Here is a 19,660-nt window from a genome sequence, read left to right on the forward strand (position 1 = left end):
TAGTGGTGCGAGCAGCCGTAGGGTCGGCATAGAAAACGGTGACAAGTACACTGACCCGTCTTGCCCGTAGTGGTTTGGTCACAAAACTCGGTCGTGGATACTCGACCAAGTCCAATTCACGTCTGGCAGCTCTTTCTCTCGGCATGTCGTGTTACAACGAGAGTCATGATGCTCATGATGTTGCAGATGGCCCCATAGACCCTGGCCGGAGACGTCCAAGAAGTCGAGCTTGTGCAGGCGGCGCCGTTCTAGCCCTAGCTCCGCATGCCACGGGCGGTTGCCGTCGGTGTGAACCAATGCGTGGAAGCGCTTTGGATGGCGTGCTAGCGGTTCGGAGTGGTTTCCGTCCGGTATGGAGGCGAAAGAGCAGGGGTGATGAGAGGCAATCAGGAAATCCCATGTTTCACAACAGCGAAAAGTCCATTCCATCATCGATGGCAGTTGGCACGCCGCGCCAGCCTCTTTTCAGTTTCCCGGTCTCTCTTGAACAAGGAAAAGGGCCATTGTCTAGCGTTGATCGACACGAATCGTGGAATCTGGATATCGCACGTGGGGTAGGATGAACGGGAGACAGACCGGGGGGAGACAATGATCCGGTGAGCCGCATCTGGATCTTGGAGGTCTCTGGTTGGCCCGGGGAGAGAGATGCTAGGAGGGGTTTCCTGATATTTTTCTATTTTCTGGGCTGATGTTTCGGTCGGAACATTGTTGGTTAGCCTTTGCGGTATGCGTTGCATCGATCGGATGAATGCAATTAATCGTCTTGGATCAGCGGCGTTTGCGTTTTTCTTCCGTCAGCCCACGTCGTTGGCGAGAAGTATGTACTCCGTACCTTGCCAGCTTGCCTGCCCGAATGCTTTTGAGCTATTTTTTTTTCTCGTCTGCTTGCTTCTTCCTGATTTCCCCGCAGTAGGGCGCAGGTCCTGCTCACCGAGGTAGCTGGCGGTGAAACTCAATTACATCGAAGACGCGGTCTGATGAGGTGTTGTGCGTGTCATGGACTTGAGGTTGCCCAGGCTCCAGCCCCCCATGGACTTGGCCCCACCATCCCGCTCCCGCTCCCTGATCGCGAAAGCAGGTGACATGAACGGGTCCCTTCTTTACCCCGCCATAGGCATGTGAGGTAATCAAGACGGTAGCTGGAGGTCATCGTTTTATGCTGCGGTACCTTGTCTTCCTTGGCCCTGTCGTGCTTAACACAAGTACCCCCTCACTGCTTGCTCCCGCTGGGGAGCTTTGCTCTTGCCCATCGCCCACCCCCCGGGAATTATGCCTTCCAAAGTGCATTGAGGGGCAGCTCCACAGCCCGCTGGTGGACGATGTTGGGGTAAAGGTCGCCGAGAGCTGCGTTTCCGGACGTACTCGGCATGCTGGCGCGAGCTGCTTCGGAGATTCTGCAATGGGTGTATCAGTGCTAATCCGTCTCGTTGAATCGTGATAATAATCGTCCATGTCGCTGCCACGGACTGCTTCGCCCTCCTAAATCTCCCTTGCTTTTTTTCTTTCTTGGTCATTTTTTCAGTTTAACTTGCATCATAAGCCCTCAGACAAACTACAACACAGACACACAAGACAAAAAAGATGCCTCACTTTGACGAAACCAAAGCCTACGCGGTGCAGGAGGAGGTCTTCTTCGACGATGGCCGCGAAATCGAGCTACTGCACTTTGTCTACGCCCAGCCAGACATTGACGAGATCCGCGGCTCGCCCGAGCGTGTGCTGGCCGCCATTGATGATTTCGGTCGCAAAAAGAAGTACCTCATGAACGTCGGCGAGGACAAGGGCAAGATCGTGACGGATCTGATTGCTGAAGTCAAGCCCAAGGTTATGGTACAGAATCCCCCACCCCCAAAATGCCCCTGTCGAACCCAGCTTTTTTTGAGTTGCACACGAGATGGCTGCAGATCATCCGATCTTTCCCTAGGGAAGGCTTCCGCGATTTTTGACTTTCATCTAATCATCACCAGGTCGAGCTGGGCGGGTACGTCGGCTACTCCTGCATCCTCTTCGGCGCGGCGGTCCGCAAGGCGGGCGGCCAGCGCTACTACTCCCTCGAGCGCAACCCCGAGTTCGCCGCCGTCATCATGTCCCTCGTCGACCTCGCCGGCCTCTCCGACATCGTCAAGGTCGTCGTCGGGCCCAGCGACGCCTCCATCCAGCGCCTGCACGCCGCCGGCGACCTCCCCAGGATCGACCTCATGTTCCTGGACCACTACAAGCCCGCCTACACGACCGACCTCAAGCTGTGCGAGCAGCTCGGCATCGTCGCGCCCGGGTCCGTCCTCGCGGCCGACAACGTCATCAAGCCCGGCAACCCGCCGTATTTGGAGTACGTGCGGAGCTCGGTCGCGGAGAAGCGTGCCGCCGCCAAAGATGTTGCCAAGGCGCGCAAGGAGAGCGGCTTCTTTGACGACCGGACCGCGAAGCAGTATCTCAAGCGCGAGGGCGAGGAGAGGTTAGACTTGACGAGGGTTGGGAACCCGCATCTCAAGTATGAGAGCCGGCTGATCAACAGCTTCGAGCCGACTGGTGTGCCCGTGAGTTTCTCCCACCGCTGCGAAGCAAGTCATATGCAGCTTCTGACAAGATCTAGGACGGTGTTGAGATCACAAGATGTATCAGCGAGGAAGCTGAGTAAGAGCGGTATGATGATTTGACAAATAAAAATATAATGAAATCGAGCCAAATCGCCCACCCTGTCGCTCAGCCGCAAAAATCAGAATGTGCTGCAATTTCGAGCGTAACATGTGACGCAACATACAAAACTGTTTATTGGACAATGTCATGTGCAGTTAGCCTCCAATCTAGGGCGCCCTCATACTCCGGCGGTTCAGGGCTTCTCCTCTCAACCGCCTGTTTGTTTCATAAAACCCAGCAATGCTTCTGCCCCGGTTGTATCCCAATAACGCCGTACTCATAAACAGCCATCCATCTCTCTCTCTTGTCACAAGCAGACAGTCTAAATTCCCAACCAGGTCTTGGCGCGTTCGTAAGTGTAGAAGCTCACGGCTGCCAAGGGGAACACCTTCACGTAACCAATCGTCAAGCCCACAAAGAAGCCTGGCACTCCCCTCTCCCTAAAGATCATCGCGGCCGTTTCGCTGATGCGAAGCCGGTGACCGTCCCCAACGGCACCGCCAACTTGCATGCGCCTGCGGATGACCTCGAGTGGGTACGATGTGGTCTGCGATACCAGACCAGCGACACCCCCGGCGAGCAGCTCGGCCCAAGAGCGGAGCGGGGCAGCCTTGCCCTCGGGTGCATTCTTCGGCTGGGAGAGTGTCGTGTACTTGGCGAAGCTCGGGAGTCGGAGAATATCGCCTACGGTATCGTGTGTGAGGAAGGACATGCCGGCGTACGGCAGCATGCCCAGTAGCGTTGGCGAGAAGCCTCTGTAGAAGTTGGCCAAGCCCGAGCGTGGTGCAATTGCGGCGATAGGCGCAGCAACCGCGTCGACCACGGTGCCGGTAGGCTTCGCGGTTGTCCGCACGAAGCGCTCGTTGTAGATCCGCCGGCAGATGGCGGTTAGCGAAGACCCGCCGTGTTTCGTCTCGAAGGCCAGACGCACGCGGATGACCTCCAAAGGGTATGTGAAGAATACAGAGGTAACGCCGGCCATGGAACCACTGAGGAGGCGGCGCCATGGGGTCTCTTGGTCTTTGTTTCGGATGATGATGGATCGTATTTGCTCGTACGCGAGGAATTTGATGCCGGCGTAGGGAAAGATTCGAAGCAGCGTTGCAGAGTGTCCCCTAAACAGCCCTAACACACCTTCGTGGGACTTGATATCCTTCATCGCCGTCGCAACACCGAACCACGACCCCGTGTACTTTGCGAACTGGGGGTTGCTCGCCTGGAAGAGAATCTTTACGCGGTCGAGGGGCGCGACGACCGTCTTTGCCTGCATAACCCGGTGAAGTCAGACATGGCCGTCGTAAAGATAGATCGTGGTCACCCAGGGAGCCAACTTACAGCACAACCCGCCAAGCCTCCCGCGACGCCGGACCGCCAGACATAGTCGAAGGTCCGGGTCTGTTTCCTCAGTTCTACCGTGTCATCTTTGTCGGTCGGGCAGACGGGAGGGCTCCTCGTGTCGGCTTTTGATCGCTGCGTCTTCGGTGCTACCTCCGACATGGAGGCATGTTCCATCAGCGCTGACGGCATTCCCTGGCCAGCGCGACCCGCGGTTCTCGTTCCCTCGTCCGTGTGTAGTGAAGGCAATCGTAGCTACAGGAGCATTCCGTGAGTGTCGGTGTTGGAGCGTGTGTGTAGGTCGGGGAGTAAATTAGAGCACAAGTAGGGAAAGAATCGAGGTGGCACGCGAGGAGGGTAAGGATCGTGGGGCGGCGGTGATCGTGGAGAAGTTGCAATGGGAAATGGAAGGGAAAAGGGTTCTGGAGCCGGAATGCGACGGGGCGGACGTCATACGGGCGAGATTTTTAAAAGGCTCCCTCTCATTGAAGAGTCGCCCTCTGGGGGGGGGGGGGGGGGGCCGCGGGGCGCTCAAGCGGACCGGCGCTGCCAATGGGGGAGGCACATTTTTGGTGGGAGAGGCACTGTCGGACTGTCCTGCCCGCTGAGTCTAGTACAGGGGTCAAGGCCACGAGCCGAAGATTGCCGAGCGTCGTCGCGGACGTAAGGTACCTCACACTGGACACGCCCTTCGGATAGAGGCGGTGGCAGTTGCGAGTGGCCGACTTCGCGGTTCCTTTACTCTGCAGCACGAGACCACAAGATATTGCGCCTGGATCTTTAACTCCGGCCAGCAGCTTTGTTCTGGCCAAGGTACGGATACCGGTGCTGAAAAGACGCTGTACGCTCACGATGTCTACACGTGCGTGTACCTGAATCACACACGTTGGACACAACTTTGGCGTGCCAGCTAGGGATCAGTAGTCTTCAACAATTTTCCCACCAGGAATAAGATTATTCCCCAAGGGAAATAGGCCCCAGACCGCCCGTCTTGTCTTCCCAGGAGAAACAGCGCCAACGCAGGACCTCGGCACTACTGCGTCGTACTATCTTTTCCTACGGCCACCCCAGCCAAGCCCCGGGTCCCGTTCGATTGCACTTGGACTGCGCCGGGCCTCAATTCACGCCTCCGGCCCGTCATAGCCACACAGCAGGGCACTATCGCATTAAGACCAGAGAAGTCCGACTTCACATAAAATTATGGTCTCTGGTCCGCCTTCAAAACCCGACCGGTCAAGCTCTGCATCGCCAAAGTGCATCCTGTTCCGTGATGAGAGCCAGACAGTGTTCCTTGTGGACGTCCCTGCCTCCATCGAGGAAAGTCAGCACCTCCCGGGCCAAAGTGCCGAGACAACATCCGGAGGAGGAGGAGGGGGGGGCCCACGGCGGCTCCTGTCGGTCGACCCTGTCGCCGAGCCCTATCCGTTACCGGAGCCGCGGAACCCCCACGTCAACCAAAGCACGCCGGCGAGCCAACTTGCAGACCTCATGATCGAGGCGGCGGTGAGGAGCGCTCTCGACACGCTCAGAGAGCACCACGCCGCGCCGTTTTGTCTCCCAAGAGTGACCACCACCAAGAGCAGCATCACCGCCAGAACCAGCGGCGGTGACGATCAAGATGGCCTGCAGGAGCATGCCACGCGTGAGACGGCGGCGGCGGCAAAGGCGCATTTTATTCCTGAAGGGTCATCGTACATCAGCGGCTCAATCGAGGATACTCGAGATGACTTCGTCTCGACGGCACCTTTATTTGACCTCATCGTCCTGGATCCGCCTTGGCCGAACAAGTCCGCGAGGAGAAAGACCGGAGGGTATTCCACGGTATACGGGCTCAAGGAGACCCGATTGCTCCTCGAGCAGATTCCTGTCGGCGGCCACCTTGCAGACGGTGGCCTCGTCGCCGTCTGGGTCACTAACAAGCCTAGCTTAGTAGACCTTCTCACATCGCCCAAAGGTGTTCTGTCCGGATGGGGTCTGGAGGTTGCTGCTGAATGGACATGGGTCAAGATCACCTCGCAGGGGGAGCCCATCTTCGACACCGAGTCCGCGTGGAGGAAGCCGTGGGAGAGACTAATCATCGCCAGGCGTCGCGGCGGCGGTGATGGCCGCAAAATACCCCAGCGAATAATCGCTGCTGTGCCAGACATCCACTCTAGAAAACCAAACCTGCGCCCGTTGTTCGGAGACCTGCTCCCCCAAGTATTCCGCGGCCTCGAGGTCTTTGCACGTCACCTGACAGCAGGCTGGTGGGCATGGGGCAACGAGGTCCTGCGATTTCAAGAAGGCCATCACTGGGTTGTATCAAACACGGACGAAGAGAGTAACGAACTTGATGATACCAATTGACATGATCTACATCTCCATGCCATCCTTTTTTTGTGTTGTACACACATGCGGCGATCACCGCATGTTCACCTTGAGCTGTCTGATATTTTGTACATGGGGTCCACCACGCGCTGCCATCCCATAGACGATATCACGCCCCTTCGCCTATCCAGTGCAACTCGTCATCGGCCGTTCTTTCTTCATTCATGCGCTCCCTGTGCTCATTATTTCTCTACCTCCTTCTCACCGGCCTCCTTCTCACTGGCCTCCTTCTCACTGGCCTCCTTCTCAGCGAGCCTCTTCGCCTTGTTCTCCCTCCTCATCGGCTTCTCCTTACTCAGCCTCTCCGGGTTCTCCGTGTCATACTTGTTCTGCTTCGCCTCTCTCTCCCTCTTCGCCACCGCCGCGATCTTGTCCCACTTGCTGTCCAAGTTGCCCGGCTCAACCCACTGCTTCTCCCCGTTCAGCAGCGCCTTCGCCTGTTCCGCAAGCCGCTTCCGCGGCGTGCTGGTCATGGCTAGTTCGCTGGGGTAATGCAGATTACCGGCCTGGAGGTGGGCCTGGCTCTTGAAGTGCTCGTTCGCCGCGTCCGTACGCGCCTGCCACAGCTTCTTGTTCCAGGGCTCGAGGTTCTTAGGCGGGTCGGGCCACACGAAGGGCTTCACCAGCTGGACCATCATGAACTTCTTGGGCTGCGGGCGGTAGTATCCCCCGCGCGGCTTGCGGATCGCGCTGCTCGACTCCACCCATGAGCGCACCCCCGTCGTGTGGACTTTGTAGAGGTTCCAGAGGTAGTCGCGGATGTCGAGCTTTGTGAATGTGAGGGGCACCTGGAAAGTGGCCCAGTTGGGCGGGACTCTGTCTTTGCGGATGAAGGTGATGGTGTGGTTCGGCCTGTGGAGGGTGGTGAAAAGGTCAGTTTCTCCACGCTGCCGGGGTGCGGTGACGGCAATTGGGGTGCTTCTCACAGGTAGACCTTCTTCTCTCCGAGCTTGAAGCCCGGAAACAAGGGGTTAAACTCCTTTTTAACCAGTCCTCGCCACGATCTAGGCATGGTGTCGTTGCTGGCCTACGGTGCTCTTGGATTCTGGTGTGCGGCTCGCGAGAATCTAAAAAGTTCACAGCAAGGATTGAATTATTTCTGATTGGCTGAAGCGGGTCTACATAAGTCCGCCAGAGATAGTGGATCCGTCTCAAGGCGCTGGACGTGGAGCGGGGGAATTGTCCGGGTCCGATGCTGTACCCACATGGATCCATTCAGTGTCCGGATGCGGGGCTCCAGCCGGAACATCAGTCTAAGCGCATGACAAAACAAACTCGGAATCGTACAGTTGAATATATTTGATAGCTTGCGCTATTTGGCTCAGAAATGCTCAAAAGTTCTACATACGCAGGTGCCTTCATCACGTGTGTTGATAGTTTGAATTTCCGTCACACGACATCCTGCCGTTTTAAGGTTTCAAGAGCTGAGCTCGAGCTGGCTCCGCATTGATGGAAACCACCTGCGTAATAGGAAAACCATCCCGTCGACAAGGTATTGCAGATGCCTCAGTCTGGGGAAGAAGCAGCCCCAAAGTTTTGAGACGCGTCGAGTGGCAGGCCGTTTGCCTATCCGATGTTTAGCCTGACACGGTAAGCTGGCCAACGGCGTTTCGAGCGCGCTGTGCGAAAGATTGCCCAAGGAGTTGCCTTGTCCGTCAAAGGTACAACCCCGGATTTCAGCACCAGACGAGTCAAGTTATGTAAGCCCAGGCACACGCAGAGTTAATTCCCCACTGGTTTATGAGGGGAAAGGTGCGCGTGACGAAGCTGAAATCTGGCATGGAAAACGAGGAATTGCGCGGGCTGGAGGATGCAGAGACCCGGTCAGTCAATTGGCGGTGGTGTGCGTTCGTGATTTAGGCAGAACCCACGGAGTAGTGGATCACAGTGACATGCATGGCTGCAGGAGTTACAAGGCTCAGAAATAGAGTGGATTTGCGACTAATAAACACGTAATTGCTTCAATACTATCGAGATCTCAAGATCTCTTTACACATCTGGAAGGCTTTTCCCGTCCTTCTTACAGATTTTCATGAATCGTGAATGAACTTTTACCATCCATCCTTGTAATTCATGGGTATCATAATTCATTTAGACGTCGAGTCCGTCGACGACGACGCCCTTGTTCCAGGTCCAATGCAAGTAACGAGCAGCCTCCTCGGCCGACTCGTCGGAGACGAGAGCGCTGACAAGATACAGGGCCGCATCCACGCCAGCGCTGACTCCAGCAGCCGTGATGACACGGAGACCACCGAGGCGCATCGCGGCGCGGCGAGTGATGGACTCGCGGCGGCCGGAGCTCTTGAAGGACATACTGCCCTTTCTGCTGTGTCGTTAGCCACGTTTAGTCAATTGGGTTTGGTATTAGCAAGCTGACGTACCTGGCGTTGGATGGTCGGCGGCCGGCGTCGGATGTGCGACGGACATACGGGTTCTCGTCCTCGTCGCCGAGGTCGAATCGGAGGTTGTTGACGACGTATCGGGCATCCTCGATGACGTCGGTTCTCTCGGTCAGGTTGCGGGTGGCAGCCTCGCTGCAGAGGATTTCAAGGGTGGTGATGTAGTCTGAGTGGGTGGTGGCGGAGAGGCCGGCGAGGATGCCCTGCTTGGCAAGGAGGAGAGAGCCGGTGCAGACGGAGAGAAGGGTGCGCTCGTGGGTGGGGTCCTTCTTCTGCAGCTCGGAGAAGGCAGTGATGAGGGGGAGAGGTTCGGCGTTAGTCTTGATGATCTTGTCGCTATCGCCGCCGACGATGACGAGAACGTCAAAGTCGCTGAGGCGCTCGTAGGCCTCCTTGAAGGGGATCTGGGTGCCAATGGTGACGCCCGAGTCGGAGACGACCTTGGGCTCAGCAGCGGCGACGGTAACCTCGAAGGCCTTGGAGTCTGCGGGGTAGGGCGGCTGGTCAGCTGGGCTGCGTCCGCATTCACGTTGGTATCATTGGGGTGGGGGGGAAGGGAGAACAGGGTAGATTTGGGGACTCACTCTTGTCCTTCTTGTCGTGGAGGGCATTGGCGAGGACCTCCAATGGGCCGGCCATGTCGAGAAGGTCAAAGTTGGGTTGCAGGGCGAACAAGACCTCAATGGGCTCGTCCGCCACTGCAGAGCTCTTGGATGCCATCTTGCCAACTGTTTGTATGAATTGGGTTTGAGGGGGAAAGGGGTATGGTGAAGCTTGAGCTTGCTAGTGGACTGATATGAAGCAATTGGAACTGTGAAGAGGTCACAGAGAAGGTTGTCGCGGGGAATTGGTGAGGCAGCTGTTGGATGAGTAGCTTGGTTGATGATGATGATGATGAAGAAGGAGAGAAGGAGGAGAAGAAGGACAGCTCAGAGCTATTTGGCTTAAAAGAGGGAGGGGAAAGCAAGCAATAAGGGTCGAGTCATCTGGACCAAGCAAAAGGAGGGGTTGCACCACCAGCCGATCTCTGGTCCAAGGTACGGACGGGACGGTACATGGCTCTTTGCTGCTGGGAGCAGCATACGGTTACGTACCTTACCTCTCCTCCCAGGAAAGGGAATCCGTGTTATTCGCAGCTGGCCGGCAAAGTGACCTGAGCTGAGGGGGTTTGCTCTACAAGCACGCATATGGCACTACGCCGCGCTGGCTGTGGACGACTGATCAGGTGCGTTTCTGGACAAGACCACAACCCACAACAGCTTCAAGTGGTCCAATGGCCCCACTGTCGCCCGTACGTTTTTCTGGGGTCGGGTGCATCGGTGCAGTGTGGCCCACGCACCGGCGCATGGCGCACTCGCGGTACAGACGCGGATTGCGGGGTTTTAGCCCCGTGAGGTCACTGGTGGGGTCTCGGTACCTGCCTGCAGCGTGATCCGGCCACCGAGATCCAAGTATCCCCACCTGCCGCGCTTCATCCAGGATCCGCGTCACTGTGCCAGGGCCATCTCTGCTCATCCCAGATGCGCATTCTGCACTGTACAGAGCTCCCCCTAAAACATGCAGGACCCGCTAGAGCAGTCTTAGGCGAGGCCACTCAACGCGCATGGCAGTCATTTCCATCGGGTCCCCTCACTGTGTGGATTGTGGTCCGTCGCACGCCGCCGCAGGTCACCCACCACCCAAACTCGTCCGTGGCGTACCTAGGATGGCAACAGGCAGGCAGGCGGGCGGGCAGGGCAGGGCAGCGGTGGAGGGGAGTCGTGCTTTTCGTCGGGGCTTTCCTAGCGTCCAATTATCCAATCTTTCCCCCCTTCCACTGTCTCCTTCCACTGTTTCCACACCCATTCCATTCCCGTACCGGCCTTGCACAACTGTGAGGGTCCCTGGCAAAGCTTGTACCTTGCATCAGCAGATTTCATTGTCTGACGGTTGCATGATATCGACCTCAACACCCGCCCTCGCGGTCCGCCGAAGCCTTGCTTTTCCCCCTTGACCGATAAAAACATCGCAAGGCTCCATGAAGAGTCACAAGTAGCAATATGGCGTCGTCAGCGTGAGTGGCCAGATCTTCTTCCCATCTATCGTCGCTTCCGTATCTCGTATCCAGATCCTGCGTCATGCGGTGCGCGATATTCGCTTCAGGACCCTTCCAGCTCCCACAACTCTGCCATGGTGCCCACGATCGGCTAACAAGACCTTGTTTAGGTCACTCAAGGACCTGTCCAAAGCTCTGACATCTTTCCTGTCAGCCTCGCCGTCTCTGCCTTTCTCCGACGACATCACGCAGGTCATCGAAGCGTACCTGAACAAGCACGAAGAGTATAGCGACTCGAGCTCCGACAGACTGCAAGATGATCTGCTTGGTCTATACGAGAAGCATGTCAAGGGCACGCCGTCCAAGTATGCTGTCTTCATCCACATCTTCCGCCTTTTGGTCCCAGTGCTCCGCACACCGGCCCGCCTCTTCAAGTGGTGGGATATCTTGAATGACCCGGTCTTGGAGAACTTCACCCGGGAAAAGGGCTTGATGGAGGAGTCGCATAACGCCACCCTCGAGGTTTTGATGCTGGGCCATGTCGATAACGACGATTCGACCGCCGAACCTACCGTAAACCCTTTCGCGCAAAGACTGTTGTCCTCGTGGAAGGACAAATACTACAAGACGCAGTCGGGGAATGACTTGACTGGGGAATCGAGCGAGCGCGCAATACGCCAGGCTCTTCTCACGTATGGAAAAAAAAGGCCCAAGGTAAGCGATGCACCGCGCATGCCGCCATACCATCCAGTGTCTAATGCGACGCCCAGGACTTTCTCTTCACCCTCGACAAGTCGTTTGTTCGCAGCGAGTGCCGAGCCCGCGTTGCCAGACTCTTGTGCGAGTTCGTCCAGAGCCAACCGCCGCATCTACATCAAATCTTGCAAACGCCCTTGTTCGGCAACTTGCTACGATGTTTGCAACAAGACACCTCGACAACCGTCATTTCAGTGGCAATCACCGCTTTGATCATGATATTGCCACATATGCCAAGTTCGCTGGTGCCACATCTTCCAAACCTGTTCAACATTTATGCACGGTTGCTTTTCTGGGATAGTGAGAGGATCGGGGTGATTGAAGCTACATCAGACGAAGGCGAGCAGAAGGCTTCAAGCTCGGGATGGGAGACCTGCCATTTCTCCCCCGAAACCGACGACATCGATGTTCCTCATCTCGCTAATTATTTCACCATTCTCTACGGCTTGTATCCCATCAACTTCATGGATTACATCAGGAAACCGCAGCGATATCTTCGACATGCAAACGCAGCAAACCCCGACGAGGTGGAAGTTCAGCCAACCGAAATACGTCACAAGTCCGAGCGCTTTCGCCAAAGCCATCTGTTGCATCCCAACTTTTACACTCTCACCATTGAATCTGAAAAGACAGACTTTGGCCGTTGGATGACCAGCGAGCCGGCCGAGGTTGTGGCGGAGTGTATGGCGTTGCGCTTTTCTGCGGACACTTTCGCTGTTGTCAACCCTGACGTCGCTCAGGCCGCCGAGGGTGAGGGCTCGCTTCTCAGTGACGAGTCAGATCGTGACGGGCTGGGGCCTGCTTTGTTGAGCGATGCTGCGCCGGGGGCTGGTGCCGAGAGTTGGAGGACCATCCGAACGCCAGAGGAAGCTTCTCGGGCGAGTAGTCGCGTTCATTCGACTGCTCAGCGTCAAAGTTCGCTGTCAAGCCAACCGTCCAACCGAAACTCACTGGAGGCACCCAGGACCGATGTGCCCGGTGACAGTCCAACGTTGCCGCCGCAACTCAACCCGTCTTCCTCGCACACGCATCTACAAGATATGATTCACTCAAATAAGGTGATCAAGTCTGGACTTCATCAGTCTCTGGCCAATGACAGTGTTCCCTCACTGGCCCTCAGCCACCAGGACTCTGCAGGCGAGAAGTCATCCACACAACTGCCTCCGCCGCCCGCAATCTCCGCGCCGTCCTCCGCAGCTGACGGGCAAACCCAAATTGCGTTCTTGCAGCGGCAGCTTCTCCTTCTACAAAACGATTTGAACTTTGAGAGATATCTCAAGCAGCAGCATATGGCGCATATAGGCGAGCTACGACGGAGACAGGTCCAGGAAGCAGCGAGCGAGGCTGAAACCCAGAACCTCATCTTGAACAATCGTACTTTGCGCAAACGTCTGGAAGACTCGAAGAAGGCTGAGATGCAAATCAGAAAGGAGTCCGAAAAGAGTCGAACGCTGGCCAAGAAGTGGGAGTCTGACCTGTCTGCAAAGTTACGAACCTTGCGCGAGGAGTCTCGGAAGACGAAGTTAAAAATTCAGTCCTTGCAGCAAGAGTTGCACGCCGCGCGAGAGGAGTGTGAGAAGCTCAAGAAGCTGGTCTGCGATGCAGAAGTCAAGGAACTCAACTCGAAGCAAAACATGCAATCCATCGAAATAAATGCCGCCGACATCGATCGGTTGAGGGCAGAGGTAGAGCGACTCTTGATCTCGGAGAGAAATCTCCAGGCCAAGGAGACGGAGAGGCAAGAAGCTCTAGCTTCTGCATCCCAGGCAGAGAACAAGGCCACGATGCTGGATTTGAAACTGCAAGCTCGCGAGGAAGAGTTGCAGAAAACGAAGAAGCTATTTCAGACGCAGATCGGGGTTTTGAATGCAAAGCTTCTGGAGGCACATGAAGGACTGCACAACAGAAGGACAGCAGAGACCAAGGCTGCCGTGGAGAGTGCTTTGGCTGCAAGCCGGGCAAAGCAAGCTGAGCTGCAAAAACAGTATACGACCCTGATGCGGAAGTACACGGTCTTGCAGTCTCAAGTTGAAGAAGGCAGATTCGCGGTTGGGTCGTCAAACTCTCACACGCGGCCCGACTTGCCCTTCCGCATGGACGTGGACGGGGCGGACTCGACTCATTCGACCAGTCCCGTGACGATGAGAGCTAGCCGTTCTGGACTCCACCGAGTCTTGTCAGATAACTTTCTGCCGTCGTCGTACAGCAACACGCCGCCTATCATGACCAACCCGTCAACCCCGGTACCCGCGGGTGCATCGCTCGCGCCGGCACCATCCAGTCCACTAGAGGCGGACGAAGCTGCCAGCCCGAGCACGACTGACCCACGATACTTTGGCAGAGGTGAGTCTGGAGGATCCCGGCTTCGGTTCCGAGACGGGTTCTGGAGGATCAACTAATGACAGCAACGTCAGGTGGCGTTCAGAATCGGCGCAAAGATGAGAAGGGCAAGGGCAAGGACGATGGCGATAAGAAGAAGAAGTCGGGAGTCATACGTGGCATCCGCGGATATGTGTAAATGAAACGGGATGTGGAATGGCCAAGAGATACCCAGTGCCTTTCGTTGGTTCGAAATAAGGCATGTTATGATGATCTGTACGTACTAGTATTCAAGGCAACACAATGAGAGCTCTGAAGCAAATTCAAGTTGGGAGCACCAAACGTTGACCAGCAGGAGTTCGCCTCATCTTGCGGGGCCCACGTGTGAGTTGCAGCTGCGGCTCACAGCGGGTATCACATTCGCCTACACGAAGAGGTCCAACCCCTCGGAACCCCCCAGCACAGAGGCATCTGCCCCTCGCCGCGAGACCTCGCTCGGGACGGCACCGGTCAACTCTTGTCCTCTGCTGCAAGAAGGGTTTTTCCGGCGGCGATCAGATCAACCACGCAGCCCGTTCTCCAGGGTGTTGCGAACGGAGCGCAAACAAGCCTCCCCAACAGGATTTGGTTCACACAACATCGGCCCTGACTCACTGGCCGCCGTCTCCAGAACACCACCACCACCGCCGACGGCGACAGCTTCTCATCGTTTTTTACCTGGCGGATGGAGCAATGAGAACGAGAACTCCACTACGGAAGTCGGCCTGCAGGAGAACACTTTACATGATGCCAAGGCTGCATTACGGTCCTGCAACTTTACATCCATGAATAACGTCCACATGTGGACTGTTATTGAAGTATGAACCACCAGGTACTTTTGTTCCCATAGGAATTGCCCGCCTAGAGTAGGTCATCCGCGGAAGAGGCGCCCTTAATGGGAGCAAGGTTGAGACAAGGTAAGCCGAGTGCTAATTGGTCGAAATACTCCGAGCCTCAATTTACGAGTGTACGAACGCACGGGTCGTGTCTTTCCAAAAGCGGTAATCCAGCGGCCCATGCAGCAGCGACCTCTTACACGAGATCTTTCGCCCTGGCAAGATTGGATCTGCTGGTGGTGCCTGTCATATTGCCCAAAACATGTGTCTTCCAGAATCGTTCCGTCCTCGGATGCTATTTGAATGGCAAGTTTGCCAACTTGCGGTCCTTCTTTGTTTTTCTACCAAATCGAGCCTTTTGAATTCGAATCCCGTTCTATTCTTGAAACTCTCTTGAAGCCAAACTTGGCTCTGTTCTTCAGAGGCAACGGGCCACAAAACGGTCCCATATCGATCTCGCTCACCAAAAACCAAACCCCTTGACGGTCAAAACGGCCCGGCATGAACGACGTCGAGATCAGACCTCTGCAGCTTTGATCCGCCGCAACATCAAAGGACCAGACCAAGCACCGAGAAGTTTACCTCTGTACTCCATAAGTAAGTTTCGACTTCCGTCCTTCCCCGCGTCATTGGGAGGAAATATTGTCGTGGGGGTTTGCGTCTCGCTGATGGTTGGAATTTCTGGAATCTCAGAACTTCTCAACTTCCACGACTCACACACAACTTGAACGCCACCAAGGGAAAAAAGAATGGCGAAGAAAAATCAAACAGACGAGAAATCACCCCCCGCCGGGAAGGGGGACGCTGGGCCCGTGGAACGAAAACCCGCATTCGCAGATTACATCCGAGTATTCACCTACGCCTCAAGATGGGATTTCATAGTATACGTTATCGCGGCCGTTGCCTCCCTCGGCGCCGGCGTCACCCTCCCGCTCATGAACATCCTCTTTGGCCAGCTCGTCGGGCAGTTTACAGAGTTCTTCCAGCCTAACTCGACTCTTACCACCTCCGACTTCGAGCACCTCCTGAACCGCCAAGCGCTGCTCATCATGGCCCTCTTCCTGGGTCGCTGGCTGCTCAACTCAATCAACAAGTTCTGCTTCCGCATGATTGGCATCCGGCTTTCGTCGGCGGTGCGCCTGCACTACGTCCAGTCGCTCTTTGCGCAGTCGATCCACACCATCGACTCGATGGCGCCCGGGGCGCCCGCGACGGCCATCACGACGACCTCGACCACGCTGCAGATCGGCATCTCGGAGCGCCTGGGGACGTTTCTGCAGTTTACCGGGACTATTTTGACGGCTTTGATCATCGCTTTCATCTGGAGTTGGGATCTGACCCTGGTTACGTCCTCGTTGCTGCTGTACATCACGCTAATTCTCGCAATCGTGTTGCCGAGGGTGGTCAAGGGGCAGACGGAGACGCTGGTGGCAGATATGCAGGGCACTGCTGTCGCCAGCGAGGCTCTTGGAGGGATCCGACTGGTCATGGCCTGCGGCGCGCAGAAGCGTGTCATTGAAACGTATGACGGGTGGGTGCGGAAGGCGAAGGAGCGGGCTCAGAAGACGGCGCCCATTGTGGCTGCTCAGTTTGGGTTAATCGTAAGTCCACGACGATGTGATCTCTTTCACTCCCTTTGCACAGCTGACTCGGTGTAGTTCTTTGGCATGTTCGGTGCTTACGGCCTGGCATTCTGGTACGGCACGCAGCGCTTCATTGCCGGGGCGTTGAACAACGCCGGCGTCGTCTTCGTCGTGCTGATGTCAGTCATGATGATCCTCACCTCGATGGAGCGCATCTCGACGCCGCTGATGGCCGTCAGCAAGGCCATGGTCGCAGCTTGCGAGCTCTTCACCGTGATCGACGCGCCGCTGCCGCCGTCCGGAAATCTCAAGCCCGAAATCGACTCGCACGACATCATCTTTGAGGACGTGGTGTTCGGGTATCCCACCAGGCCCGGCATCACCGTCCTGAACGAGCTGAACTTCCGCATTCATCCGGGTGAAAACATTGCACTTGTCGGGCCGTCGGGCTCTGGCAAGAGCACGATTGTCGGACTTCTCGAGCGGTGGTACTCTTTGCGGGAGCAGCCTGCTGTGCCCAAGGTAAACCTCATGCCCCAAGCCGCGGGCAAGGCGGCTGGTGAGAAGGTACCTGAGGTCACGCGACCCTCTGGGTGCATCCGTGTCGGCGGCGTCGATTTGGAGGATTGCGACCTCCAGTGGTGGAGGTCACAGGTCGGTCTGGTTCAACAGGAGCCCTTCCTCTTCAACGATACCATCTTCGGCAACGTCGCAAACGGACTTATCGGGACCGGTTTGGAGAACGAGAGCGAGGAGCGCAGGAGGCAGCTTGTCCAGGATGCTTGCGAGGAGGCATACGCCCACGAGTTTATTTGCAGACTCCCCGACGTAAGTACACCCCTTTTTCTTCAACATCCTTCGCGTGTTGCTGACATCTTTTGAAAAGGGATATGACACAAAGGTCGGCGATGGCGGCGCCAAGCTCTCGGGAGGCCAAAAGCAAAGACTCGCTATCGCGAGGAGCATCATCAAGCAGCCGCGCATCATCATTCTCGACGAGGCAACGAGCGCAATCGACGCAAAGTCCGAAAAGGTCGTTCAGGCCGCACTCGACAGGGTCACCAAGGGCCGCACGACAATCACCATTGCCCACCGCCTCTCAACAATCCAAAAGGCGGACCACATTGTCGTGCTGCAGCAGGGCCAAGCCGTCGAGCAAGGCACGCACCAGAGCCTCATGGCCAACAAGTACGGCGTCTACCGCGGGCTGGTAAACGCCCAGGCTCTGAACCTGTCTGATCCCAATGACGAGAAGGCGAACCCCAAGCTTGTGGAGTTTGATGACGCCTCGACGGAGAAAACGTACGCCAACTCGAGCAAGCACGGTGGTCCCCCAAGCATCCTCAGCGACCGAGAGGTCGTCAAACGCAAGCCGCGAGGTATCATCTGGAGCTTCGGCAAGCTCATGTGGATCCAGCGCGACAAGTGGCCTTCATATCTCGGCATCACGATCTCCGCGATGGCGGTCGCATCGGGGACGCCTATCCAGGCCTGGCTCTTTGCCAAGGTGATCAACGTCTTCCTCCTCCCCAGCGACGAGTTGAAGAAGGAAGCCAACTTCTGGGGCCTCATGTGGATGGTCCTCGCCATATGCATCGGCATCGCGTGGGCCTGCGAGGGCTGGATCGGGCTACACACGCAGTACTTCATCAGCGCCGTGTACAAGAAGCAGTACCTGACCGACATGCTGCACCAGAATGTCAGTTTCTTCGACGATGACGAGAACTCCCACGGGGCTCTGAGCTCGAGGGTCGGCGGCGATGCGAAGCAGCTCGAGGAGCTCCTCGGACTGAACCTCGCCCTCCTGCTGTCGGGTCTCTTCACCGTCGCCGGAGCCGTGCTCATCGCGCTCCTCTACTCGCCCAAGCTTGGCCTCATAGCGATGTTCGTCTGCTTGCCTGTCATGCTGGGCACTGGTCTCTGGAAGTACAGGCAGGAAGTGCAGTTTGACCAAATGAACTCGACAGTGTTCATGGAAAGCTCGCAGTTCGCCACGGAGGCCATCGGGGCCATCCGCACCGTCTCTGCCCTCACAATGGAACCGTCAATCAAAGAGCGGTATGAGAAGCTTCTGAATCAACACATCGACGCAGCAAAGCGCAAAGCACAGTGGACCTCCGTGTTGTACGGGTTCGCAGACAGCGCAGGCATGGGATGCCAGGCCCTCGTGTTCTGGTACGGCGGCAGGCTCCTGGCGAAGGGCGAGTACACCATGGAGGCCTTCTTTATCTGCCTCATGGCCATCATCCAAGGCGCCGAGTCGGCGAGTCAAGCCCTGTCGGTGGCGCCCAGCGCCGCGCAGGCCGCCGCCGCGGCGGACCGCATTCTCGACGTCCAGGAGTCGGCCGTCGGCGGCAACTCGGGCATCCGCCACGGCGACGAGATCTCCAAGTCGCAAGGCGGTGTGCGCATCGAGCTGCGCGACGTGCACTTCAAGTACCCCACGCGCGACGTCGTCGTCTTCGACGGCCTGAACCTGACCATCGAAAAGGGGCAGTACGCGGCCTTCGTCGGGCCGTCCGGGTGCGGCAAAACGACCATCATCTCCCTCCTGGAGCGCTTCTACGACGTCGAGCCCAACCGCGGCGAGGTCCTCTGCAACGGCATCAACGTCAACCACATGAACGTCTACAACTACCGCCGCAACCTCTCCCTCGTGCCGCAGGAGCCCATCATGTTCCGCGGCACGATCCGCGACAACGTCCTCTTCGGAATCTCCGAGCCGGCCCTCATCTCGGAGCAGCGCATCCACGACGCCTGCCGCGAGGCCTTCATCCATGACTTCATCGCCTCCCTGCCCGAGGGCTACGACACCCAGGTCGGGCAGAAGGGCGTCTCCATGTCCGGCGGCCAGAAGCAGCGCATCGCCATCGCCCGCGCCCTGATACGCGATCCCAAGCTGCTCCTGCTGGACGAGGCGACGTCGGCGCTGGACTCAGAATCGGAGAAGATCGTCCAGGCCGCTTTTGAGAGGGCGCGCCAGGGGCGGACAATGGTCGCTGTTGCGCACCGGCTGTCGACGGTCCAGACCGCGGATGTCATCTTCGTCTTCAGCGAAGGCTGCGTGGTGGAAAAGGGAACCCACAAGGAGCTGCTTCGGAAGAAGGGCGTGTACTGGGAGATGGTAAGCAATTCATCATTCGTTTTCGTGGTTCTTGACTAACAGACATTTTACAGTGCCAGAGTCAGGCTTTGGATCAGTAGGCTTCGGAAATCAAAAAATTGTGCATTGGCATAGCGCGCGATTTGGGTTGGCTGTTGTGGGATCTCGAGTTGTATAGACCGTTTGGGCAAACCCTTTACTTCCCAGGCTGACTTGTTTCTTTTTCTTACTTTATTTGGGTATCAATGTAA

General features: G+C 56.8%; 7 protein-coding genes across 7 annotated transcripts; 4 read left to right on the forward strand and 3 right to left on the reverse strand.

Annotated features, from left to right (window-relative positions):
• Window positions 1–1,581: 1,581 nt before the first annotated feature.
• COL26b_002821 (uncharacterized protein) lies at window positions 1,582–2,638 on the forward strand (the record flags this gene model as incomplete). Its single annotated transcript, XM_053175728.1, has 3 exons — window positions 1,582–1,830; window positions 1,968–2,537; window positions 2,594–2,638. The coding sequence occupies 3 exons, from the start codon at window positions 1,582–1,584 to the stop codon at window positions 2,636–2,638; spliced, it is 864 nt and encodes a 287-aa protein (XP_053040437.1).
• Window positions 2,639–2,959: 321 nt separating this feature from the next.
• COL26b_002822 (uncharacterized protein) lies at window positions 2,960–4,134 on the reverse strand (the record flags this gene model as incomplete). The annotated part of the gene is made up of 2 exons (XM_053175729.1): window positions 2,960–3,901; window positions 3,973–4,134. The coding sequence occupies 2 exons, from the start codon at window positions 4,132–4,134 to the stop codon at window positions 2,960–2,962; spliced, it is 1,104 nt and encodes a 367-aa protein (XP_053040438.1).
• A 1,038-nt stretch (window positions 4,135–5,172) lies between these two features.
• COL26b_002823 (uncharacterized protein) lies at window positions 5,173–6,318 on the forward strand (the record flags this gene model as incomplete). Its single annotated transcript, XM_053175730.1, has 1 exon — window positions 5,173–6,318. One exon carries the CDS (start codon window positions 5,173–5,175, stop codon window positions 6,316–6,318), a length of 1,146 nt encoding a protein of 381 aa, XP_053040439.1.
• A 203-nt stretch (window positions 6,319–6,521) lies between these two features.
• On the reverse strand, window positions 6,522–7,351 carry COL26b_002824 (uncharacterized protein; the record flags this gene model as incomplete). Its single annotated transcript, XM_053175731.1, has 2 exons — window positions 6,522–7,191; window positions 7,266–7,351. 2 exons carry the CDS (start codon window positions 7,349–7,351, stop codon window positions 6,522–6,524), a joined length of 756 nt encoding a protein of 251 aa, XP_053040440.1.
• Window positions 7,352–8,430: 1,079 nt separating this feature from the next.
• COL26b_002825 (uncharacterized protein) lies at window positions 8,431–9,458 on the reverse strand (the record flags this gene model as incomplete). Its single annotated transcript, XM_053175732.1, has 3 exons — window positions 8,431–8,662; window positions 8,721–9,222; window positions 9,323–9,458. The coding sequence occupies 3 exons, from the start codon at window positions 9,456–9,458 to the stop codon at window positions 8,431–8,433; spliced, it is 870 nt and encodes a 289-aa protein (XP_053040441.1).
• Window positions 9,459–10,777: 1,319 nt separating this feature from the next.
• Window positions 10,778–14,047, forward strand: COL26b_002826 (uncharacterized protein; the record flags this gene model as incomplete). Its single annotated transcript, XM_053175733.1, has 5 exons — window positions 10,778–10,791; window positions 10,944–11,487; window positions 11,544–11,617; window positions 11,831–13,872; window positions 13,944–14,047. 5 exons carry the CDS (start codon window positions 10,778–10,780, stop codon window positions 14,045–14,047), a joined length of 2,778 nt encoding a protein of 925 aa, XP_053040442.1.
• Window positions 14,048–15,472: 1,425 nt separating this feature from the next.
• COL26b_002827 (uncharacterized protein) lies at window positions 15,473–19,510 on the forward strand (the record flags this gene model as incomplete). Its single annotated transcript, XM_053175734.1, has 4 exons — window positions 15,473–16,324; window positions 16,382–17,134; window positions 17,193–19,430; window positions 19,484–19,510. 4 exons carry the CDS (start codon window positions 15,473–15,475, stop codon window positions 19,508–19,510), a joined length of 3,870 nt encoding a protein of 1,289 aa, XP_053040443.1.
• Between the last annotated feature and the right edge of the window lie 150 nt (window positions 19,511–19,660).

This window comes from Colletotrichum chrysophilum (genome assembly GCF_026319265.1).
Source record: "Colletotrichum chrysophilum strain AFK26 chromosome Unknown scaffold_14, whole genome shotgun sequence".
Taxonomy (NCBI): domain Eukaryota; kingdom Fungi; phylum Ascomycota; class Sordariomycetes; order Glomerellales; family Glomerellaceae; genus Colletotrichum; species Colletotrichum chrysophilum.